This window comes from Patagioenas fasciata, chromosome 12, assembly GCF_037038585.1.
Source record: "Patagioenas fasciata isolate bPatFas1 chromosome 12, bPatFas1.hap1, whole genome shotgun sequence".
NCBI lineage: Eukaryota > Metazoa > Chordata > Aves > Columbiformes > Columbidae > Patagioenas > Patagioenas fasciata.
In genome coordinates, this window is record NC_092531.1 from 11,274,112 (window position 1) to 11,299,732 (window position 25,621).

The following is a 25,621-nucleotide window of genomic DNA, read 5'->3' on the forward strand; positions in this document are numbered from 1 at the left end:
AACCCAAAATCTATTTGTATATGCCTGACTCTTACTTGTAAGAGTTTTATTTAGCTTCAGTATATTAGAACTACTTAAAGTACTGTTTAGCTAGTCTTGACTTAGTGGCATATGCCTTGGACTTGAACTTGAAGAAGTTTATCATATTAGGAAGCATTTTTTTAAATTATTTAAGGGAAATTTCATTAACAAAATCTGGAAGAGCAGAGCTCAGCAGGTTGCTTTCCTCAGATGCACACACACAAATCTCTCTCTGGCATGACAGCCCAGGGACTGTTAGCCAGAACAATGAGCCAAATTATGAGCCGAATTACTTTCATAGCAGGGAAGTGCAGATAGTGGAATTAAGACTTGGGGGGATGACATGACCAAATGGTGTTTTTTGGTTTCCCCTCTCCCCCTTTTCCTCATTTCAGTTTATTCTGTAACTTGTGGTTTCAGGGCCAACACCCGTCATCCCCAGACTAAATGCAATATTACTCCGTTTCAGTTCCCCTTCTTTTGTTACTCTGGGAAACTGAAGTTTGGCCGTTAGAGTAAAAATGTTTTGAACATTAGCTAGTGAGAAGATGCTTTTTTTGAGGAAAACATTAGACTGGGCATTGTTTTCTACTTTATAATTTTGGAATTAAAGCCTTGGAACCTTCTCTGTCATACAATGTCAGAATTTACCAAGGCAGAATTTCTAGTTTCAGAAATACCTGGCTACCTGTGTTTTATACAGAAGTCGCTTTTGTGCTTTTTTACTTTAAAGAATGCGATCTCTCCTGTTGGAAGTGCACAAAATCTAAAAACAAAGAGCGTCTTTACATCTTCCTACATCTGAGCTTATGCACTGCTCTGTTTGTTAATCTTATCTTTGCAAATAGCACAGATTTGCATGATAATACAAATACATTAAACATGGTATGTTCATTAGATAGAAATAAATTTTCCTCTGCAAAGGCTTTTGTGTTTTTTTGCTGAAGACAGGGATTGTAGTATTGATCAGTATCTTCTTGGAGGTTGTTTTTTTCCGTGATCTAACTTATTCCTCATTCATAGTATATAATTTCTAAATATCAAGTGTACTCTACCCTAAGGCCAAAATACTCATCAATATTAGTAAAAAGGGAGGTAATGTTATGTGAAAACAAATAATTGCTACTTGTGTTTAAAAATCAACCAACCTGACTGGAAATGTTTGAACTGAAATATTTCTAAATATTTTAACAATTAACTTACCTTGTCCATCAGTACTGGACATAGGAACAGCCCTTCTGCTGCTCATCATGCAGTCAGGCTCTCTGTTCGTCCTCCCTATGCTTGTTTTATTGAATAAATATTATTTAACCTTACCTGATAGGTGTCATACTGTGATGAACAGAAGGTTAAACTATGAAACATAACAGTCCTTCTCCCAGGCAGCCACTGAAGACTGTATTCCTAATATTTCAGAAGTCATTCCTGGCTGGATTTTTAATTACTCATCTGTTGCTGTGTTAAGAAAGTAAGCTGTAGATATATTTATGCCTTGTTTATTTTAGTAACATTGGTAACATAAATGGAAGCAAAGTTTGTCCAAATAAAATTTCTGATGTAAATATTGCTTTGTTTTAACATCTTCCGTTACACCATTAAATAGTAGCATTAAAGCAATGGAGTCGCTTTGAATTTATCCGTATATTTTGGTCACTCAGTTGTAGATTAGTATTGACTTTAATGGAGGTACAGCATCTTAGCAAATAATTTTCAATGTGTGGAAGAAGTGTCAGGATTGAATTTTACAAGCATTTCATTGGGGCACCATAATATTGTTGAAGAATTTTGAGCCTCTTTGGACTTAGTGGTGTTTCTTTGTGCTGGCTCTAATTTAAAGAAGAAATAAACTCTGTGTATCTTTTGCTGTCAGACACACACAGCATCTTTGTGAAGAACAAGCATGTATCAAGTGAATGTGACTATACTCCCCACAAAATTTGGAGATGAATATACTTTAAGATGTGTGCTGTTGGGGTTTTTTGTATATGTGTGTTTCCCCTCGTCCTCTTTCTTGTGTTCCATACGAATATGCTTGTTGAATTGATCATCACTGTTAAGTGTTAAGTGAAAGAAGGAACGGGATCAGGAGCAGAAACTGAGGGAAAAGAGAGGCACAGGGGGAAGGGAAAGGTGGCCGGGATCTCTGCTGGCCGTGGTGAGCTGTTCAAGCAGCTCAGTTACTTGTGGAAATGAGTAGCAATGCAATGTAATGGCCAAACCCCATCATTACTCAAATAGCAGTTCTGTTCATAAAAGGGAATTTCTACAATTAACATCTACTGCAGAGCAGCTTTCCTATCTCTAGTATGCTGGTTTTTTTTGAGAAGGAGAGTTTTTCTGGTTTGGTTGGAGGTGTGGGTTGGTATTTTGTTTCTTTTCAGTAGACACGGAAGCTTTCCTTACCTCGAGAAGGAGTAATTTCTGAGTTACTTCTGTTTTCCATTTTCTCCTTAAATCTACCACACAATAGCACTGTGCTGATTGCATTGGCAGAACACATGAAATTGAATTAGGAGCTTACCAGAAGTTCTTTTAAACAAACTAATCTGCCAGTGTGGTTGACCGTGAAGATCTATGCACTTCTGCTTTGCTTCAGAACAGATTAAAAATACTGCATCTCTCCTGCTTGCCTGTGCCCAGGCCCTTCTCTAAAGTTTTTAAATTGCTTAACATCTACCTTTGTTTGCTGTAGGATTAACCTTTTTTTTCTGGGCAGTCATGTACCTCCCTAAAGCTTGTCCTAGGAATGGAACATGTATATGTGACAAGTAAAATGAAGTGCTAAGACTTAAAGGAATTCTGGCATATTCTCAGATTAATTGGACTACCTACTTTGAGGGATAAAAGCAAGGAGACTAGTTATGGTCTTGCTGTCCTCTGTCTTTGAAAAAAAAAATCAATAAGTAGTTCACTGATGTATTTTCATCTTTCTGTCTTTCCATCTTTGCTTTCCCTGGCAATCTTGCTTGCTTGCTCTGGTGCACTGCAAAGCGCTTAAGGTGCCAGGAATGATTCCTTCTACGGGCTGTAGGAAGAGGATGGTGGAGATGTAAAGGGGAAGGTAGAGGGAGAGTGTGCAGAGAGGGTGATAACTTTCAGAATGTTATTTCAAGTTATAAGATTTTGGTTACTAAATCTGACTACGATATCATTTTTAGGATTCATATAGGAAATTCTGTGTATAAATGTGATCCTACACCTTCATTTCTGTAGTAATAATGACAGTGAATGGCAATGTCTCTTCATTTCCATTGTTTTTTTACTGTACCACACCCCATAAAAGTCACTATTCTGTAACTGAAAAGGATACAGCTGCCTAATACATCTGCACACGCTATAATAGAGTAAAATGTGAAGCATGAAGCAAGTCTGCTAGATCCTTGAAACACTGGAGGGAATTGGAGTTAGACAAAGTAGTTAATATCTAAGCTTGGCTTTTGGCCCAGACACCAGGGTGAATGCCTAATAGTTATGAGGAGTCCCATGGGATGCCGCCACAGCTGCTCACCACCTCACTTGTGCAAATCCTGAGAAGCAGAAGCATAGTGGAAGGCTGTTGTTCTTCCTTGCAGTCCAGGCAGAGAGAAGCTCTGCCCTAAGGTTGACAGTGACTGACGTGTAACTTGTCAGGACTTGCTGAGCAGGAACTCGGCTCTTCCTAACAGCCCCACTGCAAAGTTATTATGGTTCTGTCCTGCTGGGCTGTGTACACTAAACTGTATTTTACTAGAGCAGCTTAGTAATCACATATCTGTGTACAGCTGCCGTGTATGTGTTCCTTGCCACAAGTGTTTGCAGGTGTCACCGGTTTTTATATCTTGTAATGTTTTAATTGTTTATAAGATAACTGCTATCCATTACTGTTGTGTTTCCATACACATCAGTTCCATCAGCACTGCCAAGTGAAATGTGGCCCATATTCCTCTTGCGGTTTTCCAGTGGTCAGTATGTCCACTTGCCTTCAGTACAGTTGTTTAGCTGTATAGACATACCTGCTGTTGCATTCATTGAAACGCTGGTAAAATAGAGCCTTTCTAGCTCACAACATTGCTATTCTAATCACAGTGATCTTTAGGAAATGGGAGAGGGAACTTAGTCCATGACAAGACTTTTCCTTTAAAATTGGCCTTTTAGGGCAACAGAATATTTAGAACAACAGCTGAAAGAATTTTCTTGTTACCTCTGTGTTGTTGCTAATTCCCGTCCTTGATGTTGTGGGTTGAAATGGTTAGGAAATAAAATTCTTCTTTGTTTTGGGAAAGGAGACAGGATAAGTATACATTATTTTATGCAAATATACTCTGCAAAATGAAGGCCAATGTTTTTGTTACTTTTAACCTGCTTTATCATGGACCTCTTATTTATTTATTTTAAATAAAAAAATACTGACTTCTTTAAGCTTGGAGCATGAGAGGCTTAAAGCTCCTTCTGTGTTTCTCTGGAAAAAATGAAAGGATCTTTATTCCAGTTGAATTCCAGAGCAGGTGAACTTACAAGGTCATAGATAAGCTTCTCATCTTCCTTCAGAGCAGTATTGCCTGCTAGTTCTGTCCCAGGCTTTAGATCAGAGCAATGATAGATGTGAGAAGCTTTTTGATTTCACAGATGAGTTCTTCTGTAGGGAGTGTTTCTTTCTGTTTTATGACAGCTTGTCCTCTGCTTCTGGAGTGATGGGTGGATGACTCACTGAGAAATCTCGAGAGAGGTGTTATGTCAATTGCTAAATAAATAAAATCCATATTTCCACCATATGTGGATCCCGAAGAATTTTTAAAGTGTGGAAATATGATAGAAGGGCAAAAGCTTTGTGACAGCTGAAGGTGACTGACCTGGAAAAGGCCTAGTGTAGTACGAGCTGAGTGACTTCGGTCACAGATGATAGTCAGTGATGAGGAAATAGTTCATAAAAATAAAGAAGCCGAATTTGTGATATGGTGAGGGCCTGATTCTTATCATCTTTACCTTACTGTAAATCAGGAGCAATCCTCCTGTAGATAAGAAGTGATTGCATAGAACTGGTAGGAGTGAGGTCAGGAGTGAGCCACCTGTTTACTTGGAAGAACTTAATGGTCTCACAAAAAAATGGAAAGAAACCTCTGTCTTAAAACACTTGGCTCACAGAGCGCCATGGAGGTGGTCTTGGTGTGAAAAGAATTAGCCAAACTTGGAGGAAGCTTCAAGCTCTGTTGGCACAAAAACTGTTCTGGACTTTTTTGAGAGCTGTTTACTTTCTAGACTATTTAAATAATGTTAAAGTTTCTTCAGATGTGGTCAAAGTTGGTTGAAGGGGCAGTTAAGCTTTCCAGGCATTGTAACTCCCTTCAGTGATTTGTGAATACAAAGGTCTTCTATTTCCAGGCTTTTTAGCCCTTTAATCTTCACAGGCACAGATGTTCAGACAGAGTTTTTATACAAAGAAGGGAAACCCAAATCGTTTAAGCTGGTAATATTTACACTTACCACGTACTGTAAAATTCAAACGATTTACTACATCTATGATTAAAGGCTTCCAAAATGCGCTGAAGGATTAAAATAGCTGAGCATATGAACCAGGCAGACATGTACCCATTGTGTCATGATGTTTTGCTTGGCCTCTGCTCCATTTTTCTGCTAGCCTTGAGAGATCTGAGAAGTTGTTATCTGCAAGTTTTAGGGTTTTTTTGGTAGATTGTTTTTTATCGGGCCACCAATGTTCCACATGTTTCTTGTAAGAGGCATAAAAAATATGGTTGTTGCAAATGAACATCTATAAAATGGACTGTAAAGACTTTCTGCTGGGAAATTGTCATGACTATATAGATATGGCCTTTATTGGAAATCAGCTGAGCTAATACTGCAAGAATATTCCTTTAAGATGCTTAGACTGGTGAAAGACTTAAACCAGTTCCATAGATGTGTTTACAGCACTGGCAGGGAAATGCGATAATGTTACAGTGGAATAGGTTCTAAACCTAAACTATAATTTCCTCAGCCCATTCAGAATTTGGCATGCTCTGCTCTGAACAGCACTCCAGTTCTAGTTCCTGTGAGTCTGCCTGCTTTTGAAATTTTAAGAGTGCAAAGACTAGTTCTTACTTTGTGGGATTGATCATTGATCAATTATATAGGAAGATGATGAATGTTCATGAAGAATACTGTGATCATCTCATCCCAAATATGACATATGCATTTTTAATAATAACTATCTGAATCATCAGTCAGGCTGAGCCTGGCTGCCATAAAAGCTGCCTGCGCGTCTTCTGTGACAGGCTGTGCCTCAGCAAAACCTTCAGTCAGAACTCTAATATAAAGGAGGTGTGGCCCTGGGGTAATAAAGTAAATAAGAAGAGGTCATGTTTTCCAAGTGGCTTGACACTTCTTTAATAATGCTGGTGGCAGTTTTGTGTCATAGCATGGGTTATCATGTGTGATGTAATGAGAAGGAGAACCATGGAAGGCACAATGAAAAAATGCCTAAAGCCTGAAGGCTGTTGAGGAATATTAACAGGATTAGGGCTCTTTGCTCTGGGAAGTACAGGACAAATATGATAGTAGTAGTTTAAAATAAAAAATCGTGTGCTGGATTCTGGTAATTCCACTTTGCATCTAGCACATAAATGTGAGTTTATTGAGTGGATGGCACTGGTCGCATTTTTCTGAGCAGGTGATAAAATGTTCTTCTGGATACAATTTGTTTGCTTTTGGGTGAAAGTATACCATGAAACTTTGCAAAACCTGCCTTTACACCTGTTACATCCCTTTCAGATGTATAATTAGGAATATGATGTAGGTAATTTGTTTGTGAATCCATTTATAAAGTCAGGGCATTTAACCAGGAAAAAGAATTACTGCATAACATGTTAGAAATGAAATCTATGAAACATAATATTATTGTATGTAATCTGAAACAGGAAAAACAAACCAACCAACCCAGAAATGTCTGGTTTGGTTTAGATATCTCCAGGTTTAAAGTTTGCCATTGCATTGCATCCCTTTTCAGTGTTGAATTTGCAGTGCTATAACGTACTCGGAATCTGCAAAATACTTAGTGGTATTGGCTGCGGCTATAGCAGCTTGCTTAATTCTGTAGCTGGTTAAAAGCTGTGTATATATATATATATCTCCTGTCACCAAGCATTATGAACATTATTACTGTGGAAGTCCATCATTAATTCACATTTGGAGTACTGTATGCGGTGTTGCAAACCTGTGTCTAAATGTAGGAGTGGAAAAGGGGCTGAAAATGAGGATGGTCCAACCTCTGGCCCGTTTTCCTTACAAAGAGAGATGGAACAGACTGGGACTGCTGAATTTCAGAGAGAGATCCTGGAACTGGGTTGTGTTAGTGATCTCAAATCAAACATCATGATGTGGTGAGAATGATCGTTATTCGTTTATCACAATGAAAATATTTGGGAGACACAGTGAAATTATCAGACTGCATGTTTAACCAGAGGAAAATGAAGCGCTTTTTCAATGGAAAATACACAATCTTTTGGAAGCCAAGATTAGAAATATGCTAAAAAAGGGATCAATTGTATTCATGGAGATTAACTCCAGTAGTGGATATGAAAACCAGTTGGAATATGTTGATTAGCTGAAGGAGTCACTCAAATTACTGATTAGCTGGAAGCAGAGCATCCTTGGATGTCTCTGGGCATGTCTTGGTTCTTGTACTGGTCCCTATACCTTTTCTTCTTCCACACAGTCAGAAATATAATAGTGGGTTAAATGGGCCTCTGATATATCCACTTTTTTCCTCCTTTTCTGAACAGTTAGTTTGTATGTAAACTATAGTTTAAGAGGATGAAGTATACAACAGTATTTAAAAATCAGTGTGCGTCAGATCAGTACTGCTTTGTCAGTCATTGTCTTCATGCACAGCTAGTTGGATTTGAAATATTTGTGGCTTTCAGTTGAAATGATATTTCTTCTTCAGGGACATTCTTACACAGTATAGTTTCAGCAACTGCTGCCGAAATCCCGAGATGCAGATCTCATTTCTAAATTCTGACAGGGGCGCTTGTGCATTCCTTGGTACTGCTGGAATTTTTGATTCAGGATCAGAGCGATTGCTGAATTATATGAATTCAAGATGAACTGCTTTTCTATTTAACATGCAATCTGTGTCAGCCTACTGGTAGCATATTTAATTCAATAAGATCTAGGGTTGTAATATAGTGAAAGTGAGGAAAAACTCAATGCTTAAGTCTAAAGCTGCAGGAATGACAACATTAGGCAGTGATTTAATGGAGAATTAGTCTACTTAAAAGCTATTAACATGTTAAAATTCTACAGGGTAACTTTAAATGTCTGAAATCCTTAAACTTTGGAAGTAAGCAATAAAGAATATAAAGGTAGATTTATATTTCTCCCCCCCACCCCGAAAATAGTGGATGTAATTAAGGAAGCAAGAGATGTAGTATTCTAAAGTATTCTGCTTTCAGGGTTTTCAATTTAATACCCATGATATGCAGGTTGGGGGCAGGGGGAAGAATCCAAACCTCCAGGAAACAGAGAGGTTCTTAGTATCTCTTACAAAGATAAAATTGTAATGCCATTGTTCCGTGGACTGCCTGGCCACAGTGATTTTTTTTTTTTTAAGATTTTTGGGAATTCTCTTATCTGCTTCACTGTGCCTGAAACAGACTTTTAGCTGCTTTTGATGTTTTCTTCTCAAATTATTTCTAATTGAATGATCCCAATATTGAGAAGTTCTGAGCTTCTAACTGGTTCTGATTAAAACAGATCATTTCTGATGACTTAAGGGTGCTTTTCTGGCTTTTTGTTTGTTTTCAGTTCTGCCAGGTTCATTTAGGTAAAAAAGTGTCTAGTTTCTGAAGTTTTGGTCTTTATATACTTTTTATACATTGACCTCCTCTATTTGTTCTATGTATGAATGATGTCTTTGAAAAGCAAAGAAAACCCAAACTGCTTTAGAAACTAATTTTAAAAAGATAACTGTTAGAATAAAACCTGAATGTAATGCAGCTTTGATTTATAGAAGTAGCAAGCTAGCAAAATACACATTGTTCACTATACAGCTGTACCTAGTGAAATTTATTACTTCCACTTACAAACCTTGTCCTGCCAGATAACTGAAAAATGTATAGGAAAGAAAGAAAGGGCTCGAATTATGGGGTGAAATTAAGGGGAAAAATAGTTCGAATTTGTAGAGCAAAATACTTGGTTGTTAATTAACTTGCAGTAGAGAGAAATCTTTTTGATGGTGCATTTTTAGTTAGGATGAATATTGCTGCATCACCTAGGGGAGGAATCAATCATGAACCATGGAAAGTAGATTAAATGGGTTAGTTGATCTCTTGGTTTTGCAGGCTATGTGATTCTATTAATTGCTTTCAAGACTGAACTTGGCAAGGAAAATTCAGTATGTTTCCCTTCTTCCCCAGTGCAGGCTCAAACTCTTCCCTTTAGAAAGTGTGCTGTGTAATGGGTGATTCCTGAAGGCAGAGGAGGAGGGACCTCATGTCAGGGATCTCCAACTCTGCAGTGTTTCTGAGATGTTCTGGAATACTGCAGCTGTCTCCCCTAGCTACCTGTAGTTTTGGCTGTATCCTAGGGCTATTCTAGAATCATTACTCCTGTCCAGAGTGACTCGGACATCACAGCACCAAAGGTGGGGAAGTGACCTCTGAGTCCCGTAGCTCTGCTCCTCTGCCCTGGGGAAGGATCACTCGGGCCTTAGTTGTTCCTGGGAGAAGTTTGGGATCTGCCTCCCTCTGCCAGGATCTCCTCAGGCAATTTGTTCTTGTGCTTTGTTTGCCTTCCCACTAAGTAGTTTTTCCTACTAGCTAATTTGGACCACCTCTGATTAAATTTAAATCCACTGTTACTTGTGTGTTGGCTATAAACATGGAGAACTATTTGCTGCAAGGATAAAATGAACAGCTCTTTTTATTTATTTATGAAAACTGTTTGGAAGGCTCATTATTGCCCCCTTTGTTTTCCATTCCTTAAACTAAGCATCTTCAATTTATTCAGTCCTTTGTAGTAGGTTTTGCTGAGTAGATTATGCCATTAATCACATGTCATGTTCTGTAAAGATTTCACTGTAACCCCTATCTTTCTCAATGTAAGAAAACTGAGACTTCAAGGAAAAGTAGAAGTGCATAACCTGTTTTGCTACTGAAAACTCCCATTTCAGAATTTTGTCATAACTAAGTAGTATTGATGAATTCATACATCAGTATAAGGCATTATATTTTTGCTTTTTGGTTAGTTTTATGATTGTGTTTTTACTTAACTAGCTAGATTAAACCTTCTTGTGCTACATCTAGAACTCTTACACTGTGAAGTTTAAGGGGTGCAAAATTACTTTACATTGCCTTCAGTCATTTAAAGTATCATTTTATCTGAAACAATTATTCCTTCAGTGAAGTTTGGCAGCCACAAAATTCTCTCTGAAACAGGTCAACACTTGTCACCATTATATCAGTTTCTGTTTCTGCATAATGAAATATTTCTTATGTTGATGGTGACTTGAGTTGCTTGCAAACTAATGGATTTTAGTTGTTACCTGCATGAGCGTCAAAGTGTAGTGAACCATTATAGAATAGTCCAGACAAATGAAACCTGACTTGTCTGATAACAAAGGACTATTACCCTTATAATAAGTAGATTTTACTGCAAACTGGGCTCAGCCCAGAAGAGTGTCTCCTTGTAACCGTTGTAATTTCATATTTGTGGTAGAGCTGCATTAATGTGTAGTGTATGTTTGAACAGTGAATATCCACTGAAAAAAATCAAAAACTGAAGAATATCTTGTTTAGCTGGTCAAGTTGTGAGCCAGTAGTGTTCTGTTATTGGGTATGAAAGCAAATATAACAGCCAGAAACCAAGACCTTGTTTCATGTTATTCATAATTTTGACATTATGTGGTATTAGGTTGTCCAGGCTGTTGGATTGAAAAGGCTGATGCCAAAGGGGATACCCAGAGGGGAAAAAAAAAGACATATTAAATACAGAGACATCTGCTCCTGTTTTCAAATAATGTTGGAGAAATGGGTAACATATCACACTAATGCAGATGCCTTTTATTATACACAACTTATAATTAAATGCAGTTTTTCCTGTGGTTGGTGATGAAAGTGTGAGAGCAGCCTCAGAGGGGGGAAGTGTTTCAGATTATGTAGACCACAACTGACTATTGTACAGCAGCACCACAAGCCCTGCGCTGGCGTGGCTCTCCGTATGGGAACGGTGCATCGAACCCGTTCCTGCCACGCGATAGCCAGCTGCTCCGTGCTGCCTGGCTCTGCCGTGAGTGCCTCGCAGCTCCCGCAGTCACCGTGCGTGTTTGCTGCGACTAGAGGTCAATCTTTTGCTATTATACAACAACGTTTGAGGCAAAGCTGTTAATGGAAGTTAGGTGGTTAGGAGGTCACCCTTTGAAGGGGGAGAAGTGACATATATGCAGACAAGGCTGTCTTGCCAAAGCTCCGTTTCGAGGTAGCTACACACTTGAATAGGGCTGGAGAGGTACGGCATGCATTTGTTTGTGGACAGTGCATATTTTGTCTCCTAATGGAAATCATATGCATGTTTGCTTGTTGGTATAAACATTATTCAGAATATAAATAAACTATTAAAATATACTAATTTAAAATAATGCTCTGCATATTAATAATTGTGAGAATCAGACATTGGAAGCCTGCTTTGTAAACCTAAACCTCTGATTCAGCCAGTTGGACTAGGAAAATGATAGAAAAATTATGCGTTTAATGAAAATTGATCTAATTTTCTGTGCAACAAAGCTCAGCACTCTGCCCAGTGCGAAACACTGTGAAATCCTGACTATGTCTAGCACCAGGGGTGGGTAAAGCTTGGGGCACAACTCCACAGGGAGATGGGGGTGGGTGGTTGTAACTTATGGGCTGTGCTGATACCTTGCCAACCACAAGGTATTCATATATTTGACCACAGCTTGAAGGGTTAACCCTCCTTACAGTAACAGTCCAGCCTTTCCTAATCCTTCCTAGCTTCCTTCAAGTGAAACCCCCCTCTCTTTGGGATTGTTCTTTGTTTCACTTGCCCTGTGCTGCTGAATGGTGACTGTGGGCTAAGTGCCACTGCACACCTGAGACTGACAATTTGTCCTGTCTTTTCAGTGAATTTGTTGGGGATTTCTATGAATGTAGGACTGGGCAGATCATCTTGAATCTCTCTTTTCCTTGAAGCATTAATATGGAGAGGTGGGGAAAATGTACAAATATAAGAATTAGCCGTTGCAGTATTTTTAGCTGGTTGGGAATCAGCCTATTCTCTTTCCTAAGAAGCTCCACATTAGATGTGAGTTCCTGAAATGTTATTGCAACCACTAGCAATCTCCATTGTTAAGCCGCCAGAGTAGAAGAGAGCAGTCAATGTCTGTTGACCCAAGTTCATCACCAAATATGAACTTACCTTCTGACTTTGCTAATATTCTAACAATTTTCAATGTCTGCATTTTCAAGATTTGCATTACTCAGTGTTTTCCATTACTGAGAACTAAAGAAAATTTATTCTATTCCAGATAGTCCAAAAAATACTTGTGGTTTGAATGGTTAAATAGTGGTAGGAGATCTCCTCCTGTACTGGTGGAATAGGCAGCTCCTTGACAGGGAATGAAGAAGACAAGTTACTTCCTATATTGTGTGGTTTCACTTGTGACTGCAGAGTGAATGACTTAAAAAGAATATTAGTGCTCCCCTTGTATTACAGTGTGAGCTCTTGTTCCTAAGGCAATCTGTTGTGCCTGCAGGTTCCCCAGAGGATAGAAGAGCAAAGCGATGCACCTGAGGACAGCAGTGCCGGCATCCCAGGTGTGTGGGGAAGCTGGGGACCCTGGTCTGCCTGCTCCCGAAGCTGCAGCGGCGGCGTGATGGAGCAAACGCGGCCCTGCCTCCCTGCCTATTATCGTGACCGGGGCTACCGGAGGCCAGGGCGGCAGTACCCAGCCTCGGAGAGAGCTCATCAGAATTCCCGCCACCGCGAGGACTCGCTGACTGCCTATCCCGGCCATGTCATTTCTGCCATCCGAACATCTGTGCCGCTTCACAGGAATGAAGAGCAGCTTTGGGCTGGCCTTCGAGCCTCTGCTTCCTCCGGGGGCCACAACAACAGCCATCTGAGCAGAGGAGCACTGAGGGGCAGCAGACATTCTCAGTCCCAGAGGCAGAACGCCAAGCCAGAAAAGAGGTATGTGTCTATACACGTTTTATTCTTGCTATGAATTATGTATGTTAAGAATGATATGTCAGATTAGAGTTGGTATGTTTTAAATACTTATGGAAAAGTTATTAAAGACTAAGGCTGAGTTTTGCAATGTTTACCATCTTCTGTGGAAGGCTCTCCTCCCTGTTGACTACTTACATGATAATATCCAAGGACAGATATAGTATTTCTACAGTTGTACAAGGCAGCTGATCCTATTTCTGTTTAAGATTTGTTTTATGATTTATTGATATATTGCTACACTCTCATTTGACGTTTTCATCTTCACCATAATAATAGAAATCAGAACAAATAACAGCTCTATAATGAATTCTTAACTTTGGCCATTCTGATTTTAATAGATTGTAAAAAAGATTCATCAAACTTCTTTCATAAAGAATGGCCAACTTTTCTAGTCAAAACTCTAGTTTTGTTTTGTATTTTTCAGAGAGTTTTGATTTATGGGCTTTTTGTTTTCTTTTTTCACTTTTTTGTTTTCTACCGCTTCTTTTAGCAAAATTTTTGAAACTAAAAATATGGTTGTTTAATACATAGAAGATTTGAAACACTGTATTTGTTTGTATCAGTTTCATAATATTAGCTGTCCAGTTCTAAGGCTGGGTGGAACTGTGCTGTCACAATTAATTCCATTTCTACAATTTCTGGAGAAACACTTTATTCTCTTCTTAGATACCAATCTCTAAGGTCTTTTTATGTATGTGTGAGGAAAACGAGCATGGAGATGCCCTGAGAGGGAGTGCTCCTGAAATCCCTCTCTCTTTCCTCAGAATATATTTTCTAGCAGGTGGGAGTTCTCCGATTCTTTCCCTCCCAGCCCTCTTTTCAGAGATGCATGGAGAGATTTTTGGGGGTAGTTAACAAAAAACCCCAAACAAACCAAAAGGACCCAAAACCCAGCACCAAACCCCCCTCCTTCATATCATCTGCTTCTTTAAGATTCTTAGGTGAAGCACTCAACTGTAATTCTTTTTTTAAAGACATCTTGCTGACCCAAACAAAAAGAAGAATGTTACCTTGAGGCAATATTCCAGCCTGACTGCAATAAGACAGTAGGACTCTCTGTTGCTGGTGACAAAGACATCCTCAGCCCCTGCAAGAAACTCTCCATCCAGAAGAATATTTGAAAATAGAAATTATCCTGTGAGCCTCTGTTTGCCTCAGTGAAGCATAAATTTCAAAAAGTAGGACCAGCTGTTCAGATGTTGATCTTTCTACGTGTTGGCCGTTTCCTTCAATCACTGCTTTGTCTTTCTTTCAAACCTGTGCAAATGGGTAGCCTAGACCTATGGAGTTTAACTTCAATACTACACTGGTGATCTTCTAAAGAATCAGAGAATGCCAGAGGCAGGCTTGTAGTAGCAGTGTTAACATGACTGCATTGAGGCAGAAGTCATATTTCTTTTTCTGTTTTCTTACTTAATCATTTACTACAATGCCCTTCTGTTCTCAGCTGCGCAGCATAAGAGATACAGGTTGTACATAGCTGGGTTATTACTAATACTGGAAGCTTGGCCTTGAACCATCAGCACAAAGTCATCCAAAGCCTGTTTGCTCCAGCCCCTTGGCACCCTCGGTCTCCGAGGGAATCCCAGCTGGCCTGGCCAGGGCAACTGAGCGGCTGCCAGGCTGCTGGCACCCTGGGCGGCCGCCCGCCCGCTCTCCCTTGCTGCTCTGGTGGCCTCTGCAGGCCAGGAGAAACAGAACAGTGTGGAACCAGCCCTGCACTTGTGGCTGGGACATGAGAGGACAGTGGGCAGAAAATAGCATTGACTGTGTGCAGAAGTGAAGTGATGTTCTTTGCTAATAAATGCTTTGCCATATGAAATATTAAAATGTTCATAATGCTCATTATGTGTCCCCTGGATGATGGAGGCCTTTGCTTTTGAAAATTCTTGTGCTTTCCTAAGCACAGTGCAAACTTCCGTACCGCAGTCGATTTTCCACCCACACATACACTGCCCCTTGGCAAAACACTGTGGATTCAAGGTCAGTGTTTTAATCTCATTTGCGTAATAAGTTATTTCCATCTTGTGTTAGGAGGGTCCCTGGTGGCGTTAAAGCCTGTTGTAGTGCATAACTTTCAGATTCTTTGGTGGTGACTGTAAAAACAGAATGAGAACAAAAAACGTTGTTTGAAAATGAAATTATTAGAATGACAAACCTAATAATTTTCCTTAACACAGAAAATCTGAAGTACAAACCTTCTTTACAAAAGAAAGGACCGGTCCTATCAAATATGTGGAAAATGGATTTCAAAATGTAGGTTACTCTAGATATGATTTTTATACTGTAGAACAGTGCTTGATGTTCACTAAATGGGTACTGTTGGAAATTGGTGTCAGGCTGTTAAAAATATCATATCTGTGTTTTCACAATATGTACAGTCAGTGTAAATGTTTTGGGATATTCTCTTTTACTGCACTGCACTTTATATAGAAGCTGTAATTTTAGCAGACTTCCATAAAACAATAAAAGAGGAATGGGCATTTGTGGCTGAGATAAGCTCACGTTTGATAACACAGTAAGATGAAACTGGCTGGCTTCCAAGGCAAATCCATTTTGACAGCAATAGCAAAGAGGCCAAATGTGTTTGTATCATTTAGCAACAAGTGGAAAAGTTCTCTACCTGCTTCCAGGCAGCTGACAAAGAACTGTTCAGTTTCTTTGGCAAAATTCAAAATATGATTTATATGGAATAAATTTTTACGTACTTTGTCTGTGAAGAGGATATCCACATTTTCAGCTTTTGAAAGTTATTTCCCATGTGATTCAGCTGGGCTTTAGAAACCAGGCCTGCACATGAAGCTCAGGGAGAGATTTGAGGTACGTATGATTAGAAGCCTAATTTAAAAAGTTTAAGTGTGTCCCTTTTTATCATAGTGCCGTAAGTAGAGTTCTTGCATAATTGAAATGTGTTTAGAAATCATAGTCAGTCACTGGAATGAGGATGGAAACACAAAATGAAAACTGATGGGTCACTTGGTTGTCCACTGGCAAAGCTCTGCTCAGCTTTGGGAGTTCAGTTCCCATCAGCATGGCCTTGGTTTTCAGTTCACCTACAGAAAATGCATGGAGCATACCATGCGATAAGAACAAACAGGAACGAGAAGATAGGGAAAAAATATCAAAGCATTTAGACATCTTTATCGAGAGGCACATATGGAAAAGTAATAAGGACATGAGAAAGGATAACATGCTTTAAGAGAGAAAACACATCTGAAAAGGAAATATAATTCATGGGCTAGGTTTTAGTACTTCTTAAATGTTGTGTTTCCATTACTTTATTTTGGTGATAGAGAAGACAAACCTGCCATTTTATATAGATGTGCTGAGTGTTAGAGTGCTTACAACAACCACCTTCACTTTCTCTGGGCGTGGGCTTTCATGGTGGAGCAGCAAAACCTCAGTGTCCGTTTCTATAAGCGCAATGTGTACTTTATATGTGGTTCTCAGGAGCAGAAACAAAAAAATACATTTATCACCAGACTAATGACATAAGTAAAGCAGGCTTGCATAAACAGTGCAAGTGTAAAGAAATATGGTAATAAGGAAAGGGCTTCCCTAAAGCTCTTTTTTGATTCGGAAGAGAAATGAAAGATTTTCACTGAGGAAATAATCCAAAAATCATCAACTTCTCACATGGCTGTGGCTCTGTGGACTTTATTCTGCTGCCAGCAGCTGATGTGAAAGTCTGCTGTGCTGCTTTGTACCCTGGATAGAGTCAGTTTGCATTTCTAGGCCTGTGAGCAATGGAAAGGAAGAGTGGATCGTTTAATGTTAAAACAGAATTTCCTTTCTCAAAGTATTTCTTTTGCCCTCTCTCACAGATGCTTTGACCAGGCAAATGTAGGTCACTCAGCTGGCAGGTCTACAATTAACCTTTAAAGGGACAATTCAGTTGTTATTTCCTTAACCAATTTAAGCATCTTTAGCTGCATGTTCTCATGTATTTTTTTGTGACCTGTTCTAGTCAGTTCCAGTTCACAGAGGTGGACAAGTGTGTGATTGCTGGACCTTCAGGTTCAAGAAAGTATTCTATTCTCAAGTTTTGAGTCTTTATATTTATTGGCATGGGTGTTTGCTTTTCTTAATATTTGGAATTAAACCCAGCTCATGTACTTAGCCATCATGCTTTCATTATTTCTCTAACAGAATGAAAATATCATGCATTTTACCCCAAACCCAGTATGGTTATAAAAGCTTACTGTGGCTTGGTGTGTATGCAGGAGGAAGACAGAGGGAGAAGGACTTGATCCTTTTCTGAGGATAAATTGTCCAGAAAAATCTGAAAGCAGCAGCAGTAATCAAAGAATTCATTTTGGTAGCACTTGGGGGATTTAAAGCTGTATGAGAAAGATGTTTATTTTCCTTCGGAATAAAATTCCGAACAGGTTCTAATAGCAATAAAAATCACGTGAGGTATTTCCTGGCAAAATGAATAGCGAGCTGGGCTGGTTGTGGCCTCAGGCTGACTTTGTGTTGTCCCACCTCATCTGCTTATTAATCCCCCTGATAGGCTCTAGGTCTCACTTAGTATTACCTAATCAGTATCAATTTTTATTATGCTACTGTGAGCATGCTTTGAATGGTATTACCAGAAATAAAAACCTAACATGATACTATAATTACAAGCCACCCGAGAAGCTTTTGTAATCTCAGCTGCTGAATATTTCAGCCCTTCCTGAAGTGGGTCGGCTGAAGGAGAGGAGGGGGAGTGAGGAGGCTGCTGCGTCCAGGCAGGTGATGAGCAGTGCATTCTACCAGTGAATTATTGCTCGCTTAGGAAGGGGCAGAAGCACAATGAAGCTCCCATTGCAGTTGTAATGCATCTCCACAGAGTGATGCCGTTCCCTGCTTTGAGTTTCTGCTGGTTTACCTGCCAGCTGTGTGGTTAGATCATTCAATCAAACCTTAAACATGAAGCTAAGGGGGAAAACTTGTAGACTTGTAATTAAATTTCCTGGGATCAGAGGCGTTATTCAACTCATAGAGAAAGAAGACTGCAGTATTTGGACTCAAATTGTGGAATCCTATCTTGGTGTGGAAAATGACAGAAATGAGGTTATACAGCACTTGCTAGGAGGTCAGCAAAAGCCAGTATACTAAGTTATTGCGCTGGACATATTGCAACTATGCCAGATAGCAGTATTAGTAGTGATCTCTGAGGATGGAAATCTCAATTTCAGATAGTCCACATGTATCTCTCGTACATTAATCCAATTAATTAAACATGTTCCCTAGAGGTGATTTACTTAGTGACCCTATTCATTAGTTCTGCTCTGTCAGAAAAATATAAGTATTTTTTTGCCCCTTCTATAATACAGAAATGACATCACTCCTGTGATACAATCCATTTTTCTACAGAAGATGCACTTTTTAGTTATAATTGCTTACTCTGTGTCTTTTAGCAGTTGAAACTTTCAGGTCAAATATAGTTTTAATACTCATATGCTTATATCATACATGGGGAATAGTGAATATCTACAAATCATGGTGTGTTTACTGAAGTTACCAGAAATGTAAACCAACCTAGTTAGTTCCATAATGAAAATCAGTAAAATGAAGCGAATGCCTACACCGATTTAATTGCAATGAAATGTGCTGATGAAGTGTGAATAATGTGCTATAATGTGGCAAAAGAAATTTGTGATCCTCTTCCCAATGTGTGATGTGCTCCCAGGAGGAGTGGTTTAACTCTCTTGTGACCAAACATTTGACAAAGATAACTGCTCACCGTTTTAAAGCTGTTTTCTAGGTCAGCGAGCAGATAGGCACGCATTTTCATAACATAAAACAGAGTCAAAGGGCTCCCTTCTTTCATTCATGTTTAAGTGATTTTCTCCAGATTGATTTAGAGCTGGTGAAAAGTGGGTGTGTGGAATGCAAAGCTGCACCGAGCCACAGCACGGTACTGAGGCGATACGTAGTGGCTTTTGATGTGAATCAACCCAACTGTTGAGAGCTCTCCCTTCTGAGCAGATGGAAATACATTCCCAGCACCAGTAAATCATTCATTTTTGTTCAAAATGACACTTGTGAGAGTCTGCTGAAATACTGTGAGGTTTAACCTTGATAGCAGTCAGGACCAGGATAAGACAGTTTATTTTGTGAATATATAAAACACGAAAGAAAATTAAAAGCAGTAGGAGGGCTGGAAAGCAAATGGTTGGATAGGACAGTTGTGGGACCAGTTGCAGTTTTGAATTATAGAGGAAGTGCCAGGGATTAAAAATAAATATCTGAAATTATTTTAAGGGTACTATTTTAGGAGTAATAAAAATAATAAAGTACATTAAAAAAATATATATATCTGTACCTATTCTATTAACAGAAACTTAGGTAATTAGGACCTGTGTTTTTCCATTTGTAGTTATAATTTTGTGTCTGCAAAGGCTTCTTGGTCTCCCTTTATTTTTTTTCTTAATTATATTTTAAATATTGGAGCAATATTTCAATAACTTCGTTGCTGATAGGAATAGCAACTTCCAGAAACAAAATCAAGGCGACTCTAACTATATGAAATACTTGAACTGTATGTAAATGAGTAGTGTCCTTTAAAAGGTGTCAATTACAATAATGTAATGCTACTAATTAGATCTTTCGCTATTATTTAAAATACTAGGTTAAACCTTGGTATACTTAGACACAGAAATAGATTTAAATAAGTTAGAATATATGTAGTTGATTTAAAGAGGATGTGGCCTACTAACGTAAGCATGTGTACAGTCCTGTTGAAACCACAATGGGTACTAGGACTTAAATTTAAGCCAAAGAACTTTGATAAGGATCTAAGGGGACTGAGCTCCTTTAGAACCGAATTTCTAGTGGAAATCAAAGAAATATACTTCGGGATTTTTTAAACAGAAATGAATATCTACAATTCAAAAGCATAAATCAGTGTACTTTAAAATATGTTTTGCAGTGGTACATAATATGGAATATTGTTTGGGAAATCAAGCTATAAATCGTATTTGTACTTTTTTGTCTTTTCTCCCACTTTTATCTTGCCTCCGTTTGTGATGGTAGATTGCTGTTAAGTTCAGCTTGAGTTGTGCTGGCTGTGGATTGATTGTGTTGCCAGGGCAAAAATGCAGCCAGCAACGCTCGAGAGACTGGATGAGAGACAGCTGCTTAATTCTTAAGTGACATGGGGCAAGAGCCTGAAGAACACTCTGAGCACCCAGGCCACCTCTGCGCTTAGCCAGGGCTCACCCATGGGCTGAGTTTCCTTAGCACATTGGAGGACTCATCTGTTCATTCCAGGACAGGATTCCTGATAAAGCATCCTCTGAAGGTTTTAAAAAAGCTGCAAACTCAACCAAACTCTCAACAAAATTAAAAGAAAGTGCTGAGCATTGGTTTCACATCTATCCAAATGCTCTGTGATGAGATTGTGTTGTCTTTCATTACAGTGTTGTTGTGGCTGGGCTTGTGGAATAATTTCTGGCAAGAGACAAAAGAAAGTTTTGGAAAAAATATCGTGGAGCTTGCATTTCTTGAGCAGTTTTCCCTCCTCATCTCTGGTGGAACCGGTGACTGAAGACTGGTGCCTTCCCAGAACTTTACATTACTCCTTGAGAAACGGAGTGAAAGGTTGTGACTTGGAAATTAGGGAAACTGGTAGTTTCTTTGAGTTCATTCTAAGAAAACATTGCAACAGTAGAACAGCAAGTCTTCTGTTGTGTCATAAATGAGAGTTTTGCTGGTGTTCAACCTTTCAGTGTTTCATTTACAAGAGAAGTATTTTGATACTAGGAGATAAGTTGAATGAAATACTGCAAAGCTCATGTAAAATACATTCTTTATTCTGTCAAACATCAGAAGAGAAAGAAAATGAGCTATGCTTGAGCTGGAAGTGAGCCAAGGAACCTCTGTTTAGAGAATGGTGGGAGAAATGTAAGGAGAAAGGAAGTGATGAAGGAAGGGGAAAAATGAAAATGTATGTTGGAGAGAAGCTTTATAAAGAGCACTTCAGAGAACAGGTGGAGGCCCAGGAAATCTGTAATCTTAATTGTGTATTTTAAAGATGCTGCATATCCTTGCTTCAAAGAAGCTTTCTATTAAATATAAATAACCAGCCCTCCAGCTCTGAAAGTACTTGATTCTTAGTGAACCTCAAGAACACTTGAGGTTCAAAGCATTGGTCTTAGCATAAACTATGAGGCAGTGATAATGCATCTATTTGCCTACCAAGGCACATGTATGCTTATGGCTAAAATTAGAAAAAGTTACTACAACACAATTCCTTTTTGTCACTCAAAAAGTGCTGCAAGGGGCAAATTTTCACTATTCTCAGCTGTCTTATCCTCAGCATGAGATAAATTGTTAATAGTTAGACCAACAGGAATACTAACTAGTAATCATTATTTTAAAATATTTGCTACAATCCTTATAGCACAAAACCTGTTTTTCATACTTGTCAGGGCAAATGTATTTTTGAATGCAATGGTGTATTTAGGTTGGCTGAAGTTTAAAGGGGCCCATCGTTTTTGTTATCAAGATGCTGAACAGATTTGTCTGAACAATCATGAGGGGGTGTATGTGTATGAGAATTATGCCCAAAGAAAGAAGATTGCCAGATCTGTGTTAAACAGCTGTTATGCCTCTACTTGAGATGAACCCAAGAGATCAGAGATATCTCCTGGGTAGGGTCTGACATGAAACACTTAATGTTGCTACTTGTTTTTCAACATATATTTTTATGTTAAGCAGTAATTTGCCCTTAGATGATAACTCTGTTCTTGGTGGCATTTTTCCCCTTTTCCTTGTCAATAGTACATGCACTCTTCATCCTAACTGCAAATATTGCTGATTACTTTTCTCGTATAATTATTCCCTTTTTTTCTTCTTCAATCCAGTAAAGAACTGAACGATTTTTAATATTGTGTTTGATACTAGACAGTTTAGCCAGACAGCCTAATAGGTGGTGGAGCTGGTGAGATTTACTTATTGTTGCCTTTTTGATATGTTTTCCTTTCTGTTACTTCTAATTCTTGAAGGGATATTGAAGACCTTTCTCCATGCAAAGTAACATAGACGGTCCTTGATTGACATCTTTTTATTAGAAGCAATTAAATAAAAGGCTTGGCCTATGGATCAGCAGTGGCAGAAATCCTACTGACATAAAGATATACAGTCAAATGTCCTCGTGTAAAATGAACTGGCCTGGCTTATAAGAAACCCAGGAGCATGTTGCTTTTCTGGCTGATCTAGGAGGAGGAACTTTTCTCCAAATGGAACAGATGTAGGATATGAATGTAGCTCTCCCTAGTCCTAAGTAGTCTCTGTATATCTAAGGACTGTGTGGACTCTGAGAAGGAAGTACACCTGACAGACCTGTGAAATTTCTGGCTATGAACGTTAATCTACAGGCAGTGGAAAATTAGCATGACTGTTCCGCTCGTACGGTCGTATTTGGTTCAGCTGAAAAGGGGAGTGCTTTTGAAAAAAATCCATGGAGAACCTAACTGGTAACTTCCTGACGGGCCCAAGTGTGTGCAAAAAGAGCCCTGGATTTGCACGAGCGAGAAACACGGAGTAATCCTGCAGAATGAAGTCCCAGGGTTCTTTTTCTTGTCCCTTTTTTTCCAAACAGTTTGTGTTTTCTCTCTGGGAGTTGGTTTTCTTTTGATTTTTAACTATTTATTGTGTATTTCAAGGAGCAATGAAGTTCTTTTGACTGCTTCAGTTCTGAGCGTTAAAATGCTCGTATCTTAGTGCCAATGGTTGACTTCTCTTACCTATTGGAGTGCAACCCTGCAGTCATTCTCATGGCTGGTGCTCCAACTTAGTTTCAATACCTAAGTAAATCCATTTATAAACAACATCTGCTCTTCAGGGACTGTGTTTGTCAAAAGGAACCTAAGCATTATTCATTATTGCTGTTTTCATGTGGGCTATGTGAAGAGTTTGTACTGACGCAGTCATATCCTTGATATGTCAGTGCAGTGCAGCATGTTGCAGGTTTTGGAAATATATTAAAATCCTTTCTAAATACAGCTGTTTTGGGAATTGTGCCAGTGGAAGGAGTATGGGGCTCCATTCTGCTGCCAGATTCCTGTAATTATTTCTATTAATGCTAGGGAACTTGGTAAGACAGAATCTAATACCTTGCTGGAAAAGCTTTGTCAAAGTTTTCTAAAACTTGGAAGTCTAAAACTCAGCTCTTGCTCAAATCAGATTTTCAGAGTTTGTCTGCAAGCTGTTGACCGTGGTTCATACACTCGGCTTCACTCCTGTAGCAACACATACTCAACATCCTATTCAAATGCTCTTCTTAACCATTGCTGCATTAAGAAGGACAATTTTGTTGTCCTTTAGCATACCTGAATATGTAAAATCTAATGCTGCACTCTTCTCTAGGTCTGGCTAAGTAGGCACAAGGCTTAGGGGTGTGCTGTTATTTGCCAATTCTTTTTTCTTCCTCTATCTGTGCGTTAAATGAGAGTGCATCCCAACTGTGACCTGGGTCATGACAGTGATGATGGTGTGCATTTAAAAAAGAAAAGGAGCTCCCAAGCCACGCTGTGGGGAGGAGTAAGTGGCTTATAATGAATATAGGTAATAATGAATGAATGACACATAAGAAAAAGCCGTGCTGGCAACCGAAAACTCCCAACAAGCCATCAGGGCTTGACCTTTTTCCATCAGAAAAAGCAGATCAAAGCTGGGTTGATTTAGCATAAAGCAAACCGATTCAGCAAGGTTAAATTAATTCTGATTATTAAGTTAACAGCAGATCTTGTCTGATTTTCCTCCCCCTTTTCCCCGATTCCCTTTTCCCCATTGTTTTCTCGTGTATGGATCTACATAACACTCCCTCACGGCTACATGGCATCATAAATTCCATCTGACACTCCCCAAGAATTATAAAAGTTAATTACCACCAAGCTATTTTTACAAGCTTCTTTATTACATTGCAACAAACTGCATTCCTAATTTATAAGGATGTTGCCAAGTGTGAATAAAAGATGCTTTAAGGCAAAACAGTGAGTGTTCAGAATAGTTACAATCCAGGCAATATTGGTTTAAATGAATGCATGAACACTGATAAAGATGTTAGTAATTAGAGGTCGTGTGTTACACTTTGTTTCCAGCAGTTTGTATGTTGAAAGAAATGTGATATTTCCAGCTACAAAAAGTTAACTTTCCGTTTCAGAGGAAGTGTGTTCCCATGAAAATTCCAGGTCACATTTACTGCACAGCCTGAGCACACTAAAACTTGTGTTCAGTGCTACATGATGGTGTCTTGGGTTATTCTGACCCTGACTGTTACGGGGGAAGAGACAAAGGAGAGGACTCGCCCCGATGAGCCTTGCTGCAACCACAGCAATATCATCATAAAGGTGCCGGAAACTTAGGCTGCCGGAAACTTAGGCTGCCAAAAATGGTGCCTCATTTCTTCATCAGTGGGGACTCCAGCAGCATTTCCAAGTTACAGTGTAGAAAAAGCAGCCAAGATAAGACAGGAGCCAACAGTAAAAATGTTGTTATTGCTTTCACTTCTTAGGCACTCTTAGTGTGTGCTTGTTGCAGTGATCAACCATTTTAAAGGAAAAAGGTCTGGGCTTCCCTCAAAAAAAAGTTTTTCTAATTTTTGTGAATAATTTGATGAGACTCCAGCAGCTTTTGGACACTTGTTTTCAACCATGAGTCTTTCTTTCAGATACTAGTTTTTCTGTGTTTAAGACTGCTGTATGCCTGCCCACTTAATCATTTTTTCCAGGCTGAAGAGTCCTAGTTTATGTCACAATTTCTAGTATGTCTTTCAGTTCTTTTCAGTTCTGACTCATGACCCTGAACTGGAGAGTATCAGTCAAACGTCACTCTCATTTTTTGACCTTTTGCATAACCTGTCCTAGTTTGCCAGGCAGCAGTTCTTCCAAGTGGGTCAGACGATGCACTAGGTGTTCCTCTCTGAAAGGGTCTAGTGCTTGTTGCTTCATATAATGTGGCAGTGAGAAGGCTGTGACAGAGGCATATTCCTCTGTTCTGCATGTGGCTTATTGCTCAGTTGTTGGGAGCTTTCTCCTCCTGTTGATGAAAAGTGCAAGCAACCTGACTGTAGATGATAAATTCCTAAGGTTCATTTCAATAGGGCTGCCACGCTCTGTCCACCCCTGTAAACACCACCCTATGCAGTCTGAGCTCCCCGCAATGAAGCAGTAGCTTTCTCAATGCCCCGAGTTGTTGCCAAGGTTGGTATTTCAGACACTTCAAATTCGATGTAGTTAAAAATAGCAGCAACACAGGGGAAATAAATTGATTTGCACATTAAAAAAACAAACAAACGAAAACCAGAAAACACAAACAAAAAACCACAACACAAAACTGTGTTCATTTAAATGAGGTTGGCTTTAGTCTCAGCTTCTGAAATAATTCCCATTCA

General features: G+C 39.1%; 1 protein-coding gene across 4 annotated transcripts in view; it reads left to right on the forward strand.

Moving 5' to 3' along the window:
• Positions 1-25,621, forward strand: part of THSD4 (thrombospondin type 1 domain containing 4) — a 270,932-nt gene that overhangs the window by 26,703 nt on the left and 218,608 nt on the right. For all 4 annotated transcript variants that reach the window (XM_071813860.1, XM_065847274.2, XM_071813861.1 and 1 more), the window contains exon 4: positions 12,761-13,197. In XM_071813860.1, coding sequence (XP_071669961.1) covers positions 12,761-13,197 — 437 coding nt within the window. The remainder of the gene's footprint in view (positions 1-12,760; positions 13,198-25,621) is intronic.